Below are 18,310 nucleotides of genomic sequence, written 5' to 3'. Positions count from 1 at the left end.
ATATATATAAAGTTTCCATCAACCAAGATCTTTATTAGCTACTCTTACTACTTCATATATGCACCCAATAAACATTTCTTTAGAAAACATTCCTCATAAAAATCTAATTTATCTTGATAGAATATGAACGAAGCAATAATTTATGCCCCCTTTCATAAAGTTCTGGGTGACCCCTAATCAAGATCCTCCATCTTGGGGGCTTATTTTTCCCATTGTGATGTGCTTAATTTTTTTCTCATCCCAAAAAATGTCAATTGCTGGAAAGTCCTTAGTCTGAGGTTGACCCCAATTTTAATCTTTTGGTATGCATTTTTATTGAAAATGTGGACATTGCCAGAAGTTATCTCTGTTAACCCTTTAACAGCAATGACAAGATATCTTGCCTCCATAAAAGCCTCTTATTTTAGCATTGACAAGCCCAGATATTTTGTAAAGTTGATTTCTCAATGGAAAAATTTTCCCTATACCCCCTAGCTTGCACCTGCTAAAAATCAGATGCATCATTATAAAGATATGGCATTTTGAATAGGGGTTAGCAATTTCTAATTGTCGCTTAAAGGGTTAAAAACCATAGATCTGAGGTACACAACTATTTGATTAGCGCTGGCCACTTGTTTTTGCAACTGATTGCTGGCCAATGAAATTAAATAGGAATTTTTTAGTTTTGATTTTGAATTGAATGCCTTAGTGAAAATTTCAAATAAAAATTAAGATTTTAATTTTCATGATAAAAACATCAACTCTCATCAGGCTTTGACTTTCAGTGAATCTGAAATCGTTGATTTGCCAGATGGTAATGTTGCTGACACTCTATAACGTGTGAAGCATCCAAAATTTCAGAGAAGGACACATAAAAATTTAATTCAAATATCCCATTTGACACTTTTACTAGGTAAGGACCTCTGCCTTTTCCAACCCTGGGTTCCAGGTGCCCAGGCAAACTTAATATATCGATTTTGCTGTGGAGTATCCACAGTAGATTTAGCATCATGAGCCATTGCTTGAAACTATAGAACAGTGGTTCTTTACTAAAGGTGCACCTATCCACACGGGGTGCAAGATAGAAATCTTGAGGGATGCAAGCAGGAAAATATTCCTTGATATTCATGATACTTGTTATTGATTGATTGTATTAATTTTTCTGAAGGGAGTGCGAGAATTTTTTTAAATTGAAGTCAACTGTGGGGTAGATTGTAGGTCAACTTGGTAGAAAGATTAAGAACCATTGTGATTAGAAATTAATGAAATAAAATTCTGAAATCTTTGTTTTTATTTCATTTTTCTTTTGGCTATACTTCATTTCATTTTTAGGTCTTGGCTATTTAATCATGGTTACAAATACAGTTTAAGTAGCAACAAGCTATATATTTTTCTTTATTTCAGGTGCGTGATGCAGCTATGTTGACATTAGTTCATGTGTATAAGCATGTCGGTGAAAAATTAAGAAATGATCTTCAAAAGAGACAAGGCATTCCTCCACAGAAGTAAGAAAAAAAGGGAAACTTTATCTATGCTATATATTTTTTTCTGAAAGTAATACTTGAAATAATTTGACTCTTAAATGCATGTTTTTTTTTTTTTGAGCTGATAATTTTTTTTTCATTGTCAATGACGCATGTATAGGAAGCTGGAAAAATCATTAAAAGATCTATTTTGAATTGTACTGCTTATACAGGGCCTTAAAGAGGATGCACAGAGCCACAAAAATTATGCAATAAATAAAATAAATGAATTGAAGTAATATTACTTTCCAAATATATAACTACCTTTGCAATTCAAACTATAGTAATAAAAAATTAGCCGCTGTGGTGGTCGAGTGGTCATAGTGACGGACTCGCATCGGGGGAATCCGGGTTCGAGCCCCACCGTCGCCACAGTGGTGGCCGACTGAAGTTGGTTTTCTGTGGTTCCCAACTTTGAGGCGCAAATGCGAGCCGATCTCCCCGTTAAAAAGTCTCGCCACAGAGAGCAGCAGGCCTACAAACAGTACAAATATTCAGTCACTATACATCACTCACTTCACTTCTGAGATATAGATGGCAGCACTGAAAAATCATACCCAACACTAGATACGCACTCAGACTGTTAGGTACACACATAATTCCGGCACAACTCACTAGGTTGCCTATGGCAATAGATCTGAGTTGTGCTCGGTTTGAAAAAAAAAAAAAAAAGTAAGAGAAAACTTCAAGTTGTAAACTCTTTAAGGTAAAAAAAGAAATACAACCAAGATGTTTTAAGAAATTAGCGAAATCACAGCCAAACATGCTCTGCAACAAACAGAGTTGCTGCCATTAATTGGGACATCTACCAGCAAATTCAAAATATTAAATGGAAAGGCTATGATCTCACCTTATGTGCAAAAGTGATTTTGAATTTTTATATTCAAACTGGCTGCACTAATGAATGTTTAAAGTATCCTTGGCACATTTGCAAAGCTATGCATTTAAGTGATAGTGATCAGCAATGAATCTTAATGATAAATAGTCTTTCTCAAAAAAGTTTTTTTGTAAATTTTTTTTTTTCTTCTGAATATTTGAATGGGTTAGCATTTGAACATAACCCCTTCATACCTAAGCCAAAACTGGCTATTAAAAAAAAAAATTTTTTTGATTGATTTGTGTTTATTGTATGTCAAAATGCCCTTTAAGAATTTTTTTCAATCAATTGATTAACTCAATGATCCTAGTAAAGATAAACTTAAAGTAATTAATCTGAGGTACACATATATGTGTACCTCAGATCTTGTCTTGGAAAAAGTGATTAAAACCATTGGAAGGTACCATGTGTACCTCTGGAGTGAAGAGGTTATGTATCAGGGTTTATGCTATGAAGTAACCAATTAGATCCAAGCATGGGGAAATTAGGCAGTAATGTGTATGCCATACTTCATATTGAGATTTGAAAAAGAAAAAGTTTCCTGTGATTTCCTCTGATTAAGTTCTCTGGTATATCTTAATAAAATAAAATATTAGTGGTAAATGTACATGTGCAGCTAAATTACATCCAATAAATTCAAAATTCTTGTTAAAAAAATAAATAAAGTTAATAATTACATCAGAATCTTAAGAACTTCTTTTTTCATAGACTGCCATTGCTGTTGACAGTGTTTGTGAAGCACCAGGAAATGTCCTATAGTTCCTTCTTCCTGTGATCTTACCTATGTGTAAGGTCATGATGGAGATGATGGTCCAGCTAAATAAATTAGGCATTGAATAGAGGGAGTAGTATGACTGGTAGTAACCAAAAAAGCCCTAAAAAATTATTATTATTATTGAAACTACAATAAAAAGGAAAGAAAATACATTCTGATAAAAATAGTTCTTATGAGAAGATAAATAAATTTTCTTTTACTTGTGGGTGCATTTATCAGTTATTTGAAATTTAACAAATTAGTGATTCAAGTTTTCCATGATACTTTCTTTACCTGATGTATATCTTTAACAAATAAAAAATAATAATGTTGATATTATACGTGTTTCAGTTCTATTAAATTTTTCCCTTTGTTCTGTTTATTCAAACTTTGATGTATTATTGTTTGAGCTATAGCATATTTCTTATTTCTTGTGTTCAAATGTTAATCATTGGAATGTGTTGTGTCATGATTTTTGCTGGAAGTGTTTGCATATTTTTATGATAATTCTTTTCACCATAATTATTGAAAGATAGGTTGTCAAGGCAAAAGGCCATCATTGATGCAAGTTCATTTTCTTCCCAACATTTGCAAATATTTTTTTTCTAGTATTTCCCACTAAACTGACAGTAAATACTCTCTTTGCGTTATTAATATAACTCTTTGCCTCAAAAACCTTTCTTTCATGAAAATGCCATAAACATTTTTTCAAATGAGTATATGTTCAAATAATTTGGATTTAGCCTCATTCACTTATTCTTTTCATAAAATTTGTAGATTACAACTGATATTTACAAAGTTTGATGAAGTGAAAACTGGTGGTGCTTTACTACCAACTGCACTTGATAAAACTGGTGAGTGATTCACTTTACATGAAAATACTAAATATTTTGTGCTTCTACGGATGGTTGTTATCAGCAAATTTTACCCCTTTGATTATCTCTTACAATTTGCTGTGAGTTTTATGTGACAAACCCCCCTCCTCATTTTATGAGGTCAAGGTTGGGATTATTAGATCTGTTAAATGTTACGTCTTAATAATCAAAAATTGTTTTTTTTAAATTAATGTATCTTAACATTTTGAATACCCATTGGGATTATCTATAATATTTTAATTGATGCCTTGCATGAAGAAACTAAAAGGTAAATCTGTTGCATTAAAATACTTTAAATATTATAGTGAAACTCCCTTTTTTAGTGGTCATGGCTGAATAAAAATTTCCTTAGAAGAAAATTATGTGAAGTACACATTTTGAGCCCTTGCTCAACTTTTAATCTCAGATCTGATCAAAGACACCATTTTCATCATTCATTCCATTCAGTTGTTACATTTATCTTGTAAAAATTCCCATGTTGTGGCTTCAGAATTTGATTTGTGTTTATCAGGATTAACCTTATTGACATCTTTTTTTATCTCTGTACAAGTTGTGACCGAAAAGAAATGATTGTAATCTGCTTGAAATAAGATAAAATGAAGAATTAGAAAAAAAGATATGATTAGGTGGTAATGGGAGTCTGATGAGAAAAAGGGCACAAGGAAGATCTGCTTGAAGTCACTTAACAAAGACAAAAAATTTTGACCCTTCACGGGTAAGAAAGGGGGGGGGGCATAAACATTTGAAATTTATTCACATTTAACTTTACTTTTTAGTGAAATTTATAGTGACGGCAATTTATAGGACGGATCCGTGTTCGAACCCCACAGTGGTGGTCGGCTGAAGTTGGTTTTCTGTGGTTCCCAACTTCAAGGCGCAAATGCGAGCCGATCTCCCCGTTAAAAAGTCTCGCCACAGAGAGCAACAGTCCTACAACGATAAATCATTCAACCATAACACTTCACTCATAGTTAGAAAAACTGGGGGCAGATGACAGCACTACACATAACAAGCATTACACAGAAACAAAAACTTTACGTCAGGTTGCACTACACGTACACACACATTCCCGCATGTACTGATTGGTTAGGGGTTCATTGGGGGGTTCCGCGGGGGTGGGTGCATGTGTGGTGTAGCAGTAGTAGGTAGGGCCTCCAAAAAATGGCTCGGGGATCCATGATGTTCTTAAGTCAGCCACCTCATTGGGCAATTTGCCTGTTGTGGCGTTGTATTTGTATTTGTATTTGTATTTAAAATGCATTCATGATGATATTTCTTTGGGTACCCATTCCCTGGAATAAGGTCCTTGAGCTGAGATCTTTCTTGTGCCCCCACCCAACCCTGGCTCCAAAGGATTTTGATGATCCTTTCTAGTAAATTTATAGAGTGAAACAGCAACAAAAAATAAGATATTCCTTTTGGACCCATTGTCTAGAGCAGCGTTTCTCAACCGCCGGGCCGCAGCCCAGTACCGTGCCCTGACACTAGCCACACCGGGACGCGAGAGTGATTCGCAGTTTAATTTTCCCCATTAATTTCTCGTTGGTTGTGTGTATGGCCGAGCCTTTCACTTACACAAAAGAGATTTACCGGGCCGCAGGCTTACAAAGGTTGAGAACCACTGGTCTAGAGCTCCCTTAGCACCACCTGAATTTGGACCATGTGCTTTCAATGTGACTAGTCCTATTTCTAAATACAAGCTCTAAGAAATAATTAAGTGAAACTGTTTTTTTCATCCAGAACTCATGAAAATTCTTTCTTTTTCACATAAATCTGGCTTTCTGATTCTTTCAGAGGTGAAAGGAAATTCATGACAAAATTATCTACCCATAATGATGATGGATATTGTTAATTATGGTATGGGAAAAAAATGGGATGCAAAGCTTATTGGGGGTTAACATTGAACAAAAAAAAAGTGAGGCACATACTGCACACTCATGTAAAAAATGTGATGCCACTTGTTTTTTTTGAGGGTGCGAGATGCAAAAGAAAAAAAAATTATAACATGTTGACTGATTGTTCAGAAAAATTGAAAGGATGAGAAAAATTGATTTTTGCAATTCTTAAATATGAATCGTATTGAAAATTTCTTTTTTGGTTAGCGATTATATTTGTTTTTCATTTCTTGAGGGAAAATACCCCTTAATACCTAAAATACACTCATGTCCATAAATTAAGGATAATTCAGAATCATACGGAAATCGAAATCTAAAGTAAAAATTTCACCTGTAGAATTATCACACACATCTGCAAGAATGATATGCAACTTTCAGGAAGCCACCAGATGATGCCGATAGTACGTCACAATGACGAGAGTGTAAGAGGGGGTATATAAGGAATGGTGGCAAAGAAGTAAAATTGTTCACAAGAGTTCTGTGAGGCGCTCAGTGTCATAAGCGAATAGTTATGACACAGAGGACGCATGTGGATGATTTTTTACGTGGTAGAATTATCGGCCGCCTGGAATGTGGGCATACTCAGATGGAAGTATCCGAGGAACTTGGAATTGCCCAAAGTGTGATCTCTAGGCTTTGGCAACGATTCCGAGATAACGGAAATGTCAGTAGACGTTACAGTGCAGGTTGCCCCCGAGTTACAACGCCGAATGAAGACCGGTATTTGGCAGTAACTGCCAAAAGAAGCAGGCGGGGCACAGCATCCGACCTGTCTCGTCAGCTATCTGCAGCCACGGGTACCACAGTTTCAAGGCAAACCGTGTACAGACGTTTGGGAGATATTGGTCTATATGCTCGCAGGCCTGTCAGATGTGTTCCGCTCACTGCAACTCACTGTCGGCAGCGATTAGCCTGGAGTAGAGAACATGCAATGTGGACATCATCACAGTGGGCTTGTGTGATGTTTTCCGACGAGCCCAGGTTTAGCTTGCAGTCTGATTCACATCGTTCATATGGAGAACGCCAGGTACCCGTTACCACCAAGACAACATCATTGAACGACACCGTTACGGTGGTACAGCATTGCTCGTTTGGGGTGGAATTATACTGGGTTCCAGAACAGATCTGCATGTTCAAACCGGAACCATGAAAGCCCAAATTTATCTGGACATCATTCTGGAACAACATGTACATTTGTTTAGGGGTGCCATGGGCGCAGAATTTGTGTTTATGGATGACAACGCCCGTCCTCACCGAGCAAACATCGTAAACGAATGCCTTGAATCTGAGGATATAACCTTTATGGAATGGCCAGCATTCTCACCTGACTCGATCCTATAGAGCATGTGTGGGACATGCTTGGCCGATGAGTTGCAGGCCGTCAACCACCTCCTACACGTGTACCGGAACTTCGGAGAGCATTGCTTGCTGAGTGAAGTGATCTTCCCCAAGATCAGATCGATAATTTGATACTCAGCATGCCTAGGTGTTGTACGGACTGTATTTCATCGCATGGGAGACATACAATGTATTAACCATCATACCAACCATGTAATAGTAAGTTTTTGTAAAGGAGATATTTTTTACAATTACTCCATGGAGCAAAAATCATAGTTTTTATGAATGGTATCATATACACCATCATTTTTATTCTTTATCTTTTGTTTAATAAATGGGCTTTATGAATAAGTAACGTTTGTTTTGTTTCTGAACCTTTATTTGACGGAGCTGTCATTATCCTTAATTTATGGACATGAGTGTATTTTGCAGTTTGTTTACATTCAGTATGTATAGGGCTGTAACTAGAGGGGGCAGCTGCCCTAGGCAGTAAAATTGAGGGGGGAGCGGCAAGTTTTTTGGAAGAATAAAGATATTGTTGTAAAATGATCAGATTTTGTAATGGGGGGGGGGGCAGCAAAATCAAAACCATCCCCCCCACAAAAATTCTAGTTATTGTCCTGTATTAACATGCTACAGTTTGATGCAATTCTGCCTTGAGCATGCCTGCAGGAAAAAAAATTTAAATCAAGTGCCAAACAGCATAATATTGCTGTTCGGCTGACAAAAATTCACATCAAATCTTTTTCTCTCAAATTTAAAAAACACTTCAAATAATTTTATATTTTTCGAATTATTAATTTTCAAAAAAAAACAACCTACCTATCAAAGTCAATTTAATAATGTGTAAAAGAATTTATAGAAATTATATTTTTATATTAATTATTTTATTTTATATTAATAAGAGTTTATAGAAACTAATTGATGTGATGAATATTCAATAAAAAATATATATGATGACTATTCAATTATAAAAAACTAAATTTTCTTACTAATAGGAAACATTATCTAAGGGGATGCGGGAAGGTAAATTGTATTGCACTGTTGGAGGGGAATAGAAAAAAAATTTAAGAACCATTGTTCTATGTAGCCATGGGTAATTATTATTCATTTGTTTCATGTTAAGAAATGTTGAAAAACGACTGAGAAACGAAAACTTAACATACTTCTCCAACAGAAAAAAAAAAGGAAATTTCAAAGTTTTTAAGAGGTAAATTCTACCATGAAAGTGAAGTGAAATGTTTGCTGTTCCACATGATACCCTTTCAAAAACTACTAGAAACATAGAAATAATTTGAAACAAGTATGAAAACAACATCAAGAAGTAGCAAAAATGTCTGGAAAACTGCAAGGGTCGTTTGATAAGTGAGATAAAAAATGATCACATTTTTTTGGAAAATTTCTATTTTATTTTTCAACAGACCACTTCAAGTTCCACGCACTTTTTTCAGTGGTGATGAAATTTCTTTATCCTGTCAGAAAATTACATTTTCTCTAACTCTTGAATAAAGTCTTTTAAAACTTCAATGGTTACTTCATTTGATGAGCAATTTTTTCCACCAAGCAAAACGTTCAATATTGGGAGCATGAAAAAGTTCACATGGTGTCAAATCCGTAGAATTTAGTGAATGCGAGGTTTTCACGAAGCTTAATTCCTGAGATTTTGCCTTTGCATCTTTGCTTTTTAGTGTCATCATCCTAACACTCTCCATCCACTGCTTTGATGATTGTTGTTTTTCCTTTGGTGTATACTGGTGAATACATGTTTCACCCACAGCCAAAAATCACTTCCGAAAGTCTCAGGGGTTATGAGGCAAAATTGCCAATTTTTTTTTTAAATGTCTCTTGCATTCATTTGTGATCAATCGTGACCAATCCCGGCACCAAGGTTGATAAAAATCAACCAGATTTTTTATGTTAAATATATATTGTTTTTCTAAAATTTGAATAATAAATTTTAAATTTAAATATTGTGTCTAAATATGACTGAACAATATTAAATTCTAAAGATAAGTATATTTTTTAAGTATAGAACTCAGACTAACCCTAATTTTTTTGGACAATATTGAACTTGATAAAAGTGCATACTCATACATGGACCAAAAATTTATATGCATAGAGAGAAAATTGTTATAAAATTTCTGCTAATTTTACCCTTTACTAGCTATAATATCTGGTGCTGCCCAGGTTTTCTTCAATTACTAGGAGGGTTGAAAAAGTGATAAAGGAATAAACTGTTACACAGTGTTAAAGAAGTGCGAAACAATTGTAAAGGCATATACATGTCTGAAACGCATTGTTGAGGAGCCACTGCTGTAACCTCCCTTAGGGTTACATGCCTGGTTTGAATTATCCTTAGTTAAATCAGACAAGAAGGAAAGGCAAAAATAAGTTTTTCCACTTTAATTACTTTATTACACTAAGTATTCTAAGGTGTTACATCTACGATTTAAGCTTTTTAGTTAATTTTAGTTTAAGACAATTTTTCAATTAAGATGCCAGTTCAAAAATTTGATTCAGTCATTCAGCCATAATGATTTTATCTCACCTGTGGAAGTCAATACTCAGCTGAGTATTATGCCTCTTCTTGAGAACCTAGAAGCCCTGTGTTCTGGTTGTGAACACAGCCGCTGTGGTGGTCGAGTGGTCATAGTGACGGACTCGCGTCGCGCGGCACCGGGTTCGAACCCAACCGTTGCCACAGTGTTGGCGAAGTTGGTTTTCTGTGGTTCCCAACTTCAAGGTGTGAATTCAAGTCGATCTCCCCTTTAAAAAGTCTTACCACAGAGAGCAACAGACCTACAAACAGTACAAATGTAATTCAATCATAACTCATCACTCACTTCACTTCTGAAATATAGATGGCAGCACTGAAAAATCAATACACTACATATGCACTCAGACTGTTAGGTACACACGCAGTTAAACTTCCGGCACAACTCACTAGGTAGTAAATAGCCCATAGATGGTGATAGACCTGAGTTGTGCTCGGTTTGAAAGGAAAGAAAGAAAAGAAAAGGTTGTGAACACAGCATAAGTCCAACCATGATGAATTAACAAACCAAAGAACAGATTTCTGGATTTCAGATCAGGTCACTGGCAGTCAGCATTCAACAGATTTCCAAATGATCAAAGAATAGCACGATGCTCAAGCCACACAGACATCGGAAGGTGGAGAGGAACTGGACGTCACTATCAGCAGTCAATTTGGCAGGATACCATGAAACCTCTTGGGGTTTCATCACTCAGAAATTTACCCAGGAGTGGCAGCCATTCATTGGAGTCGAACTGCAAGACAGATTTTTCTTTCAAAATAAAACTTATTTGAAAATACTTCAACCAAGCCAACTAACAAGACGGTCGGTTATTTTACTCACAACATATTTTTAGCTATTAGTCTAATGACCTAAATCAAGAATGACCTAATTGGTAGAGTTAGTTGAAGTAGTTGAAAAATGCAATCGTGACAGCGTACGACCAGTATTTAAGGAGGAAATTCTCTGCTGCACATGTATAAACAAGCCAATCGGCTTCAAGGTCATCAATCTAATTTACATAAAATTTCTAATTATCATAAAAATGTCATTATCTGAAACTGGCAATAGTGATTGGCAGAACATTGTTATATATGCCACTGACATTCATTAATTTAATCAGTTTAAATATTCTGGAGTAATATCTTTATAAAATATCGCTGCGTAACCATAAAATTTTCTTTGAAAAAAGAACCACAGTGAATGAACAAAATTCTTTATTACAAGCTATGAAAATTTTTTCTATGCTGTAACGATAGAAAAAGCATGGGGGGGGGGGAATTAGAATTGTGGAAAATTTAAAGTTTTTATTATGACTTTTGAAATTTATTTGCTTTTCAAAAAAAAAACATATCTTGTTTCACAACTATGACAATTATTCCCATGGATAGTGTATTGACTACTTCCACTAAGCCTCTAGTAAATCCCATTCCAGAGATAAAGTCTTGTCTATACAGTTAGCAATCTCTTTAACAACTTCACTTTCTCTAAAGGAAAGAAAGTTCTTGGAAGAGATTTAAGAAACCTCTTTAATCTTCTGAAAAAAACTGAATTAGTTCTTTCAATCTGACTCTAAGAAACAAATATCTTTAACATATTTATTTAAATATTAAATAATGTGTAAATTAAAATATGAATCTTGTTATCTCTTATTTACTTGCATTACATCATAAAAGTTTAAAAAAATCATATTATTCAAAATTTTTTGAAATGTCAAAAGTATCTGATTTAAATCAGTAATTTTTTTGAAAAAATCATGTGATTTTAATCAGGATTTAAATCAAGCTACTTTGGCTGGCACCCATCTTGTACAAAGCTTTTTTAATTTCTTGTAGAGAATATTGTGAACCCATTCTATTGAGATGCCTATAACATCAGTAATCTCAAGTAACTTCAATCTGCCATCTTCCATGACGATACCGTACACTTTATTAATGATTTCCAGGGCGATGGCCGAAACCAGACCCCCAAGATGCTTTTCTTCTTCAGTGGACATGCAGCCTCATTAAATTGGTTGATCTAAAAATAAATTATCTTTATTGATGGTAGAGTCCCCATTAACTCAGTCCAAATCAGCTTTGATCTGGGCAGCTTAAAATTATTTTAGATGAAAATGTTTTTTTCACTGCATGACTTATCATTATACTTTCCGGAATAACTTTCTTTTTCTTTGTTTCAAACCAAGCACAACTCAGATCTATTGCCATCTATGGGCAATTGACTACCTAGTCAGTTGTGCCGGAAGTGTAAGTGTGCGTACCCAACAGTCTGAGTGCATATCTAGTGTTGTCTGATTTTTAAGTGCTACCATCTATATTTCAGAAGTGAAGTGTAATGAGTGAATTACATTTGTACCGTTTGTAGATCTGTTGCTTTCTGTGGCGAGACTTTTTAGGGGGGGGGGATGGGCTCACATTAGCATCTCGAAGTTAGGAAATACAGAAAACGAACTTCAGCCAACCACTACTGTGGCGATGGTGAGGTTTGAACCAGGGACCTATATTGGGAGAGTCCGTCATTATGGCCACGCGACCACCACAGTGGCCAAGTATAACCAGAATAAGTATCCAGAATAATTGCTATGATCTAAATTTAGAACTAAACATAAGATGAATAGTGATTTGGCAGAATAACTGAATGCAGAATATTCACCTAATGTTCTGGCCAAACATCGATTTTCTTAAAATTCATCAAAATTATAAATAAAATTGGTGTTTTTAATTAAAAATAAAGTTATTGGTAATTTTTCAACTGATTGATACATTGAATTTAAATTATGTAATTTATTATTTCAGTACATATGAAAAAACTGGTGATTGTGAAAGATTTTTATTGTCATGATACTCACAATCAAATTTAATAGTGATATATTGTTTTAATAGTACTTACAGAATCAGTTTTTTTAACACACTTATTAATATCCATAATCCACAATCCACTCCATATAATCGCTACAATTTCACATCTAATCAGGAAAACGTCAACCATTATTTACTCTCAACTAATGCATCATGAAATTTACTACTTACTTTCTTATTTTTCCTCTTTAGATATTCTCTGCCCCTTTTGCCTCTTTCAGTAGCTCAATACGTATGTTGTCTAGTTCATGCTCACTTCCACTTTATTGCAGTAAGATTCTATTTTCAGTTTCATGTTTTCCTTATCCTAAAAATTCTCCCTGACATAGCCTGTTTTACAGAAAGTAATATACACCACACAATAAAATATAATCAGTAAATTTTTCATTTATGCTTAAAAGTTCCAATTAATATAATTTTTTCAAATTAGTGTGATGTGCTTAGGTTTACACAGATATTTGCCCGAATACCTAAGCATTATTTGGCTGAACCAAATATTGCACCCTTTTTATTATATAATAAAAAGTGCTGAATCAGGGTTGAGTTTTTTACTTCAAAAACTCTTTCAAACTGTCGAAAAACTAAATGAATGCTTTTAAATAATGTTTTGAACACTGTAGGTATGTAACATGATGAAAAACTTACTTTTTTGCATATTACAATGTGTTTTATTATTGGACATTAATTTATCATAATAATTAAAACAAAATATTAAATATGATTTTCAATTTTGAATTTTTTTACATAAAAATAGTCTAGAACATATAAAATATTTTATGTACACTATTCATTACCTGTGTTCAATTTGCAAAGGGAAATAGAGCTGTTTATTTAAAATACGGGGTGATTATAAAAAAGCTATCCCGACATATGGGCCCCTAACTATCATACCATTCACAGAAACTGAATGAAATTTTGGCATAAGGTATTTTGAGGTATGCGCTCAAGAATGATATGGAAAACAACAGTGTCACTCTAACAGTTACGGTTACAGTAAGAAAATTCCGAAAATATCAAATGGCAACACCAAGTTTTTTGTATTGGAATGCAATCTCCATACTGAAAAACACTAAATAGCGTTGGAATGGCACCTGTATCACGAAAATCCCCGGAGCTAGGCAAGGAAAAAGTAAAAAGGACTTTGCCGTGCACCAGAGCATTAATGTTCGTTTTATTCGTCACACCGTTTGTTCGGCTGAGATCCCAGCCTGATTAGTCCTCCACAAGGTCATGTGGAAAATTTGTGAAACACAATAAAATGCTTTATTTTATGCTGCTTCTCTGTCCTTGTTGGTTGTCCTCACTTTTAGCCTATCTACCGCCGGTGATTTTCATGCTACAGTTGCCGTTCGAAGGCTATTTAGGGGTTTTCACAATGGAGATCACATTCCAATACAAAAAACTTGGTGTTGCCATTTGATATTTTCGAAATTTTCTCACTGTAACCGTAACTGTTAGAGTGACACTGTTGTTTTCTATATCATTCTTGAGCGCATACATCAAAATACCTTATGCCAAAATTTCATTCAGTTTCTGTGAATGGTATGATAGTTAGGGGCCCATATGTCGGGATAGTTTTTTTATAATCACCCTGTATGTGTGATAGGGCATGAGGTAGAGTTTCCAAATTCCACATTTTGGAGTCTTCAGGAATCTTAATGGGAAATCATATTTCCCGAAAATTTGGGAAATCACTTATTTACAGTAGAAACCCGTTTATACGACTCTAATTTATAACACTTTCTCATTCATATGACATTTATTGGCCTCAATTATTCCTCTACACTTTTTAATATTAAAATATTTCATTTATGCACCACATAACTTCATAACGTTTTCACTTCGACTCCAAATTTTGGCGGGAGAGTCATTTCACTCAATTGATGTATGTTGTATATAGGAATTTTTGGAAATGTCACTTAACATATTGTGTATATTAAACATGGCAATTAGACAAATACATTTAATACACTTTAGCTTTTGGTTTATAACCCTTAACAATAAATAGCAAAATATAATATTAAAAGTTTGCGATGATACAGTCAATAGATATTTAGAAATCATGTTTCAAACTCAAGTAAGACAGTCAGAAATAACATTCTTCATGAAACGCCTTTAAAATTTTCATTCATGGATTACTTGATGTAAAAACGCAACTCTAAAGTAGACGTAACTTTGGTTCTAAGTGTCATAAACACACTTTAAACATTACATCCAATTAACATGTATATCCAATTAACTCCTTTAATAGGAGTTTTAATATTGAAAAGCAATATTTGAGGTTTTTGACATAAGTTTAAACCATGGTTTAAATCGTGAAAAACCTGTCAACTGGGGGCTGAATGGGCAGAGTACAGAATAGCAGTCGAATATTCATCCCATTTCTACTGAGAATGACACAAAAAAAAAAAAAAAACACAAAGCTCTTTGTGCTCTAACTTGCTGTGACAGGGTTTGAAGGACAACCCTTACGATTGTGATAATTACAAAGTGATCATGCTGCAATCTCATGGAGATTTACTTTACTTATCAAACAACCTATGTATTGATGGATGTGTTCAAGAATGGTTTAGGCAATGCAAAGGAAAAAAATCTGTTTAGTAGAACTGTGAATTTGAAAAATCAGTGTACTGTTTGCTGCGACAAAAAAAATCCTCAAAATTTTCTCAACTTTCTTTGTTTTTTGTTCCCATCAGTTTTGAGATGGAGGAATCAGTTATATTGTAAATTTTTATTATCAAAAATGCTGAAGTTAAACAATTGATAATTAATAAATGTGCATGCATGTATTTTGTGAAATGAGCATTCTCTCTCTCTCTTAAAAAATGTGTAAATGTGAATTGAACAAAAAATTTTTTTTTAATAATATGAAGATTACTGTATACTTGTGTATAAGCCGACCCCCTTACTTTAGGACCACAAAAATTTCAATAAATTGAAAATCCATATATATAAGCTAACCACCAAAAATCAGTGCATTTCAGAGGGGGGGGGGATCTTATGTTTTCATGCAATAAAAGTTATAATTAAAAATTATTCAAACTTTCTAATTCATTTCTTCTGTTTTCACCTTCAACTGTGCTGTCATCACCATCCTTACTTTCAAAGAGGATGTTGTCTTCAGTTATATTCATCACATTACTGATACAACACTTTTTAAAGGATCTGATGACCATTTCGGCAAAAACATAATTTTACACCTCGTGAGCCCACTGACAACACGAAGCCAATGTCAGGATTCTTCAAGACACCACTTTTTGTTGTTTCTTTATCTTCAAAACTCATTCATTTAGTACATAAATAGTCTTCAAAAGGCTTGCTGATGCCCACATCTAAAGACTTTAAATTCGTCCACTGGGAATCAAAGCCTACAAAGTTTTTATTTTTTTGCTTTGGCTTTGCATCAATGGTTCTGTGTGTTTCAACATAGTTACAAAAAATCACTCTGCTGTAATGTCATTTAAAGTGATCTGATGATGTCATGGATCTCCAAGCTATCCATGCGGAGGCCATGTAGCTATATGATTTGGTGGGGGGGGGTCAATATTTTTTTCTCTAAAAACTGACCGGTGTATAAGCCGGACCCACCCCCCCCCCCCAAATTGAAGAATAAATTTTTCAACAAAAAAACTTGGCTTATACACGAGTATATATGGTCAATAAAATATCAAACACTTAACAGGCAAGTTTAACATTATTTTGAATTTTGTATCAAATCTTCTCAAAACCAAAATAAAAGTACTATGAGCAATGTAATTTTTGGTGCATAATTTCAATTCAAAGAAGCTAACAATAATGAGTTATTTTTTTGACTTTGTAATATGTACTCATTTACCACTTGGCAGCTGTAAAATATGTTTTACTAGAAAATACAAGTGCATTATATAACTCTATAATCCAATCACGTGCTACTCTGCACTGTGCAGTTACTTGATGTTTTCAGGTGAGCTCAGTACAAGCATTTTTAGAATAGGAGAGCATGTCTGTATACCAAGAAAACATTTCAGTTTTTTTTCGCCTCCCATGTCTTTTACTACTTTACCGTACATGCACCTCATACACATTCCTTTGTGGAATTTCTAATGAATTGGTATAAGCCAAAATGTGTATTCTGAGTGTATGTGTGGCCCTAATGTATTCATATTGTCAGAATTATGATTGTTTCGTGTTTCGTGGGGCCACATAAACAAAGAGAGGCTTGAAAGTCTGGGGAGGGGGGCATGATGATAATGATAATACATGTATATTTGGTCACCACCAGGCTTTGATGTTGACCATAGTGAAAATGTAAACATGGTAAATGTAATGATGGTAAAAAATAAAATCCTGAATAAATTACCTGGATTTTGTTATCAAAGTGGGCGCATCACTGCTGATATATATATAATCGCTGCCATCCTTACACTATTACGATGCAGGATCAACATTTTCTTGAAAACAATGTTACATTCAAGTTCATTTCTACAGGTTATTTACTATCACATTTTCATACTAAACTGCTATTTAATTTATATCTATTGGATATTTTTTATGTGGATACCACATCCAGGATTTGAAGTTTTATGTACAGTGTGTTACTATATTTTTTACTCCACCACCAATCTCTTATTTAATATATTTTTTTAAAGTAAAACCCCTTTAACTCTGATACATATAACCGCTGTTCAAATTCGATCCATTCAGCACCACTTCCTTTTCACCCGCTAATCCTTTATACCCACTTGGCTTGCTTGCTATTACTGGTGGGAGATATTGAATCTAACCCTGGTCCCAGAGTCAACCATTCCTCAACACACTCTCAAAACAGATCAAATCTCATTTGAAACTTCCACACCATCAGATAATTCATTCATTCTCCATAATATTTCAGATACCCAAGTAGCCATTCTTGACCAGCTTACCCTCCTCACTCAAAAAACAAGACTCATTCAGTCATCAGTTGAGTGGATTATCCCAGCGTCTTGGTGCAGTTGGGGAGAAACTTTTTCCCCATAGAGGAACTCCCCAAAGTCAAGTCTATGATCTCTCCTAAAATTTATCTGCAAACTCCAATCTTCCCTCACCAATATGGTTATTGATTTAAAGAACCATTCCCGCCTTGACAATCTAATTTTCCATAACATCCTTGAAGAGAGTCTTTACTTTGAGTCCCCCTCCACCCTTGAATCAAAAATCATTTAATGCTGCTCCGACCACCTAGACATAAATATTTTACCCATCAAGATAGACCGCTGTCATAGAATATGCCCTAAAAGGATCCATGGATGTAGTCTTTCCATTGTAAAATTCAATAAATTTAAACTCAAAAGCGAGATACACTTAAAAATGCCTCCAAATTAAAAAGCAGAAATATATCTATCTCGGAGGATTTCTCCTATGATACTCGCAAACTTTTTGTAAAATCTGGAGGGCTAGTCAAAAATTCTGAGTCAAAATTATTTATTTCTGGAGTACAGTTATCTCACAAAATTTTCTATTTTGGACTACAATTTCAAATTCACAACACATACCAATTTTTTTAGCATAAAAATGTGTGAGTGAAGAAAATTCAAATTTTTCTATAATGTCTGTGATAAAAGAAGGAAAACATCTTTCATGGACCCATTTGTCACATTGGTAGCATTTATATATAGTGTTTTTTGGAAAACTGCACACCATCCTTGCGTCGCAGACACAA

At 34.5% G+C, this 18,310-nt stretch overlaps 1 protein-coding gene across 2 annotated transcripts in view; it reads left to right on the top strand.

Annotated features, from left to right (window-relative positions):
* Window positions 1–18,310, top strand: part of chb (CLIP-associating protein) — a 155,769-nt gene that overhangs the window by 15,059 nt on the left and 122,400 nt on the right. For both annotated transcript variants that reach the window (XM_089236588.1, XM_089236587.1), the window contains exons 8-9: window positions 1,384–1,484; window positions 3,911–3,987. In XM_089236588.1, the coding sequence (XP_089092714.1) occupies window positions 1,384–1,484; window positions 3,911–3,987 (178 nt within the window). The remainder of the gene's footprint in view (window positions 1–1,383; window positions 1,485–3,910; window positions 3,988–18,310) is intronic.

This window comes from Pholcus phalangioides, unplaced genomic scaffold (genome assembly GCF_987345545.1).
Source record: "Pholcus phalangioides strain wild (caught in Gottingen) unplaced genomic scaffold, Ppha-v1.0 ptg000009l_1, whole genome shotgun sequence".
NCBI classification, from domain to species: Eukaryota; Metazoa; Arthropoda; class Arachnida; order Araneae; family Pholcidae; genus Pholcus; species Pholcus phalangioides.
Note: the sequence above shows the minus strand (reverse complement) of the source record. Positions and strands in the feature narration are given on the sequence as shown.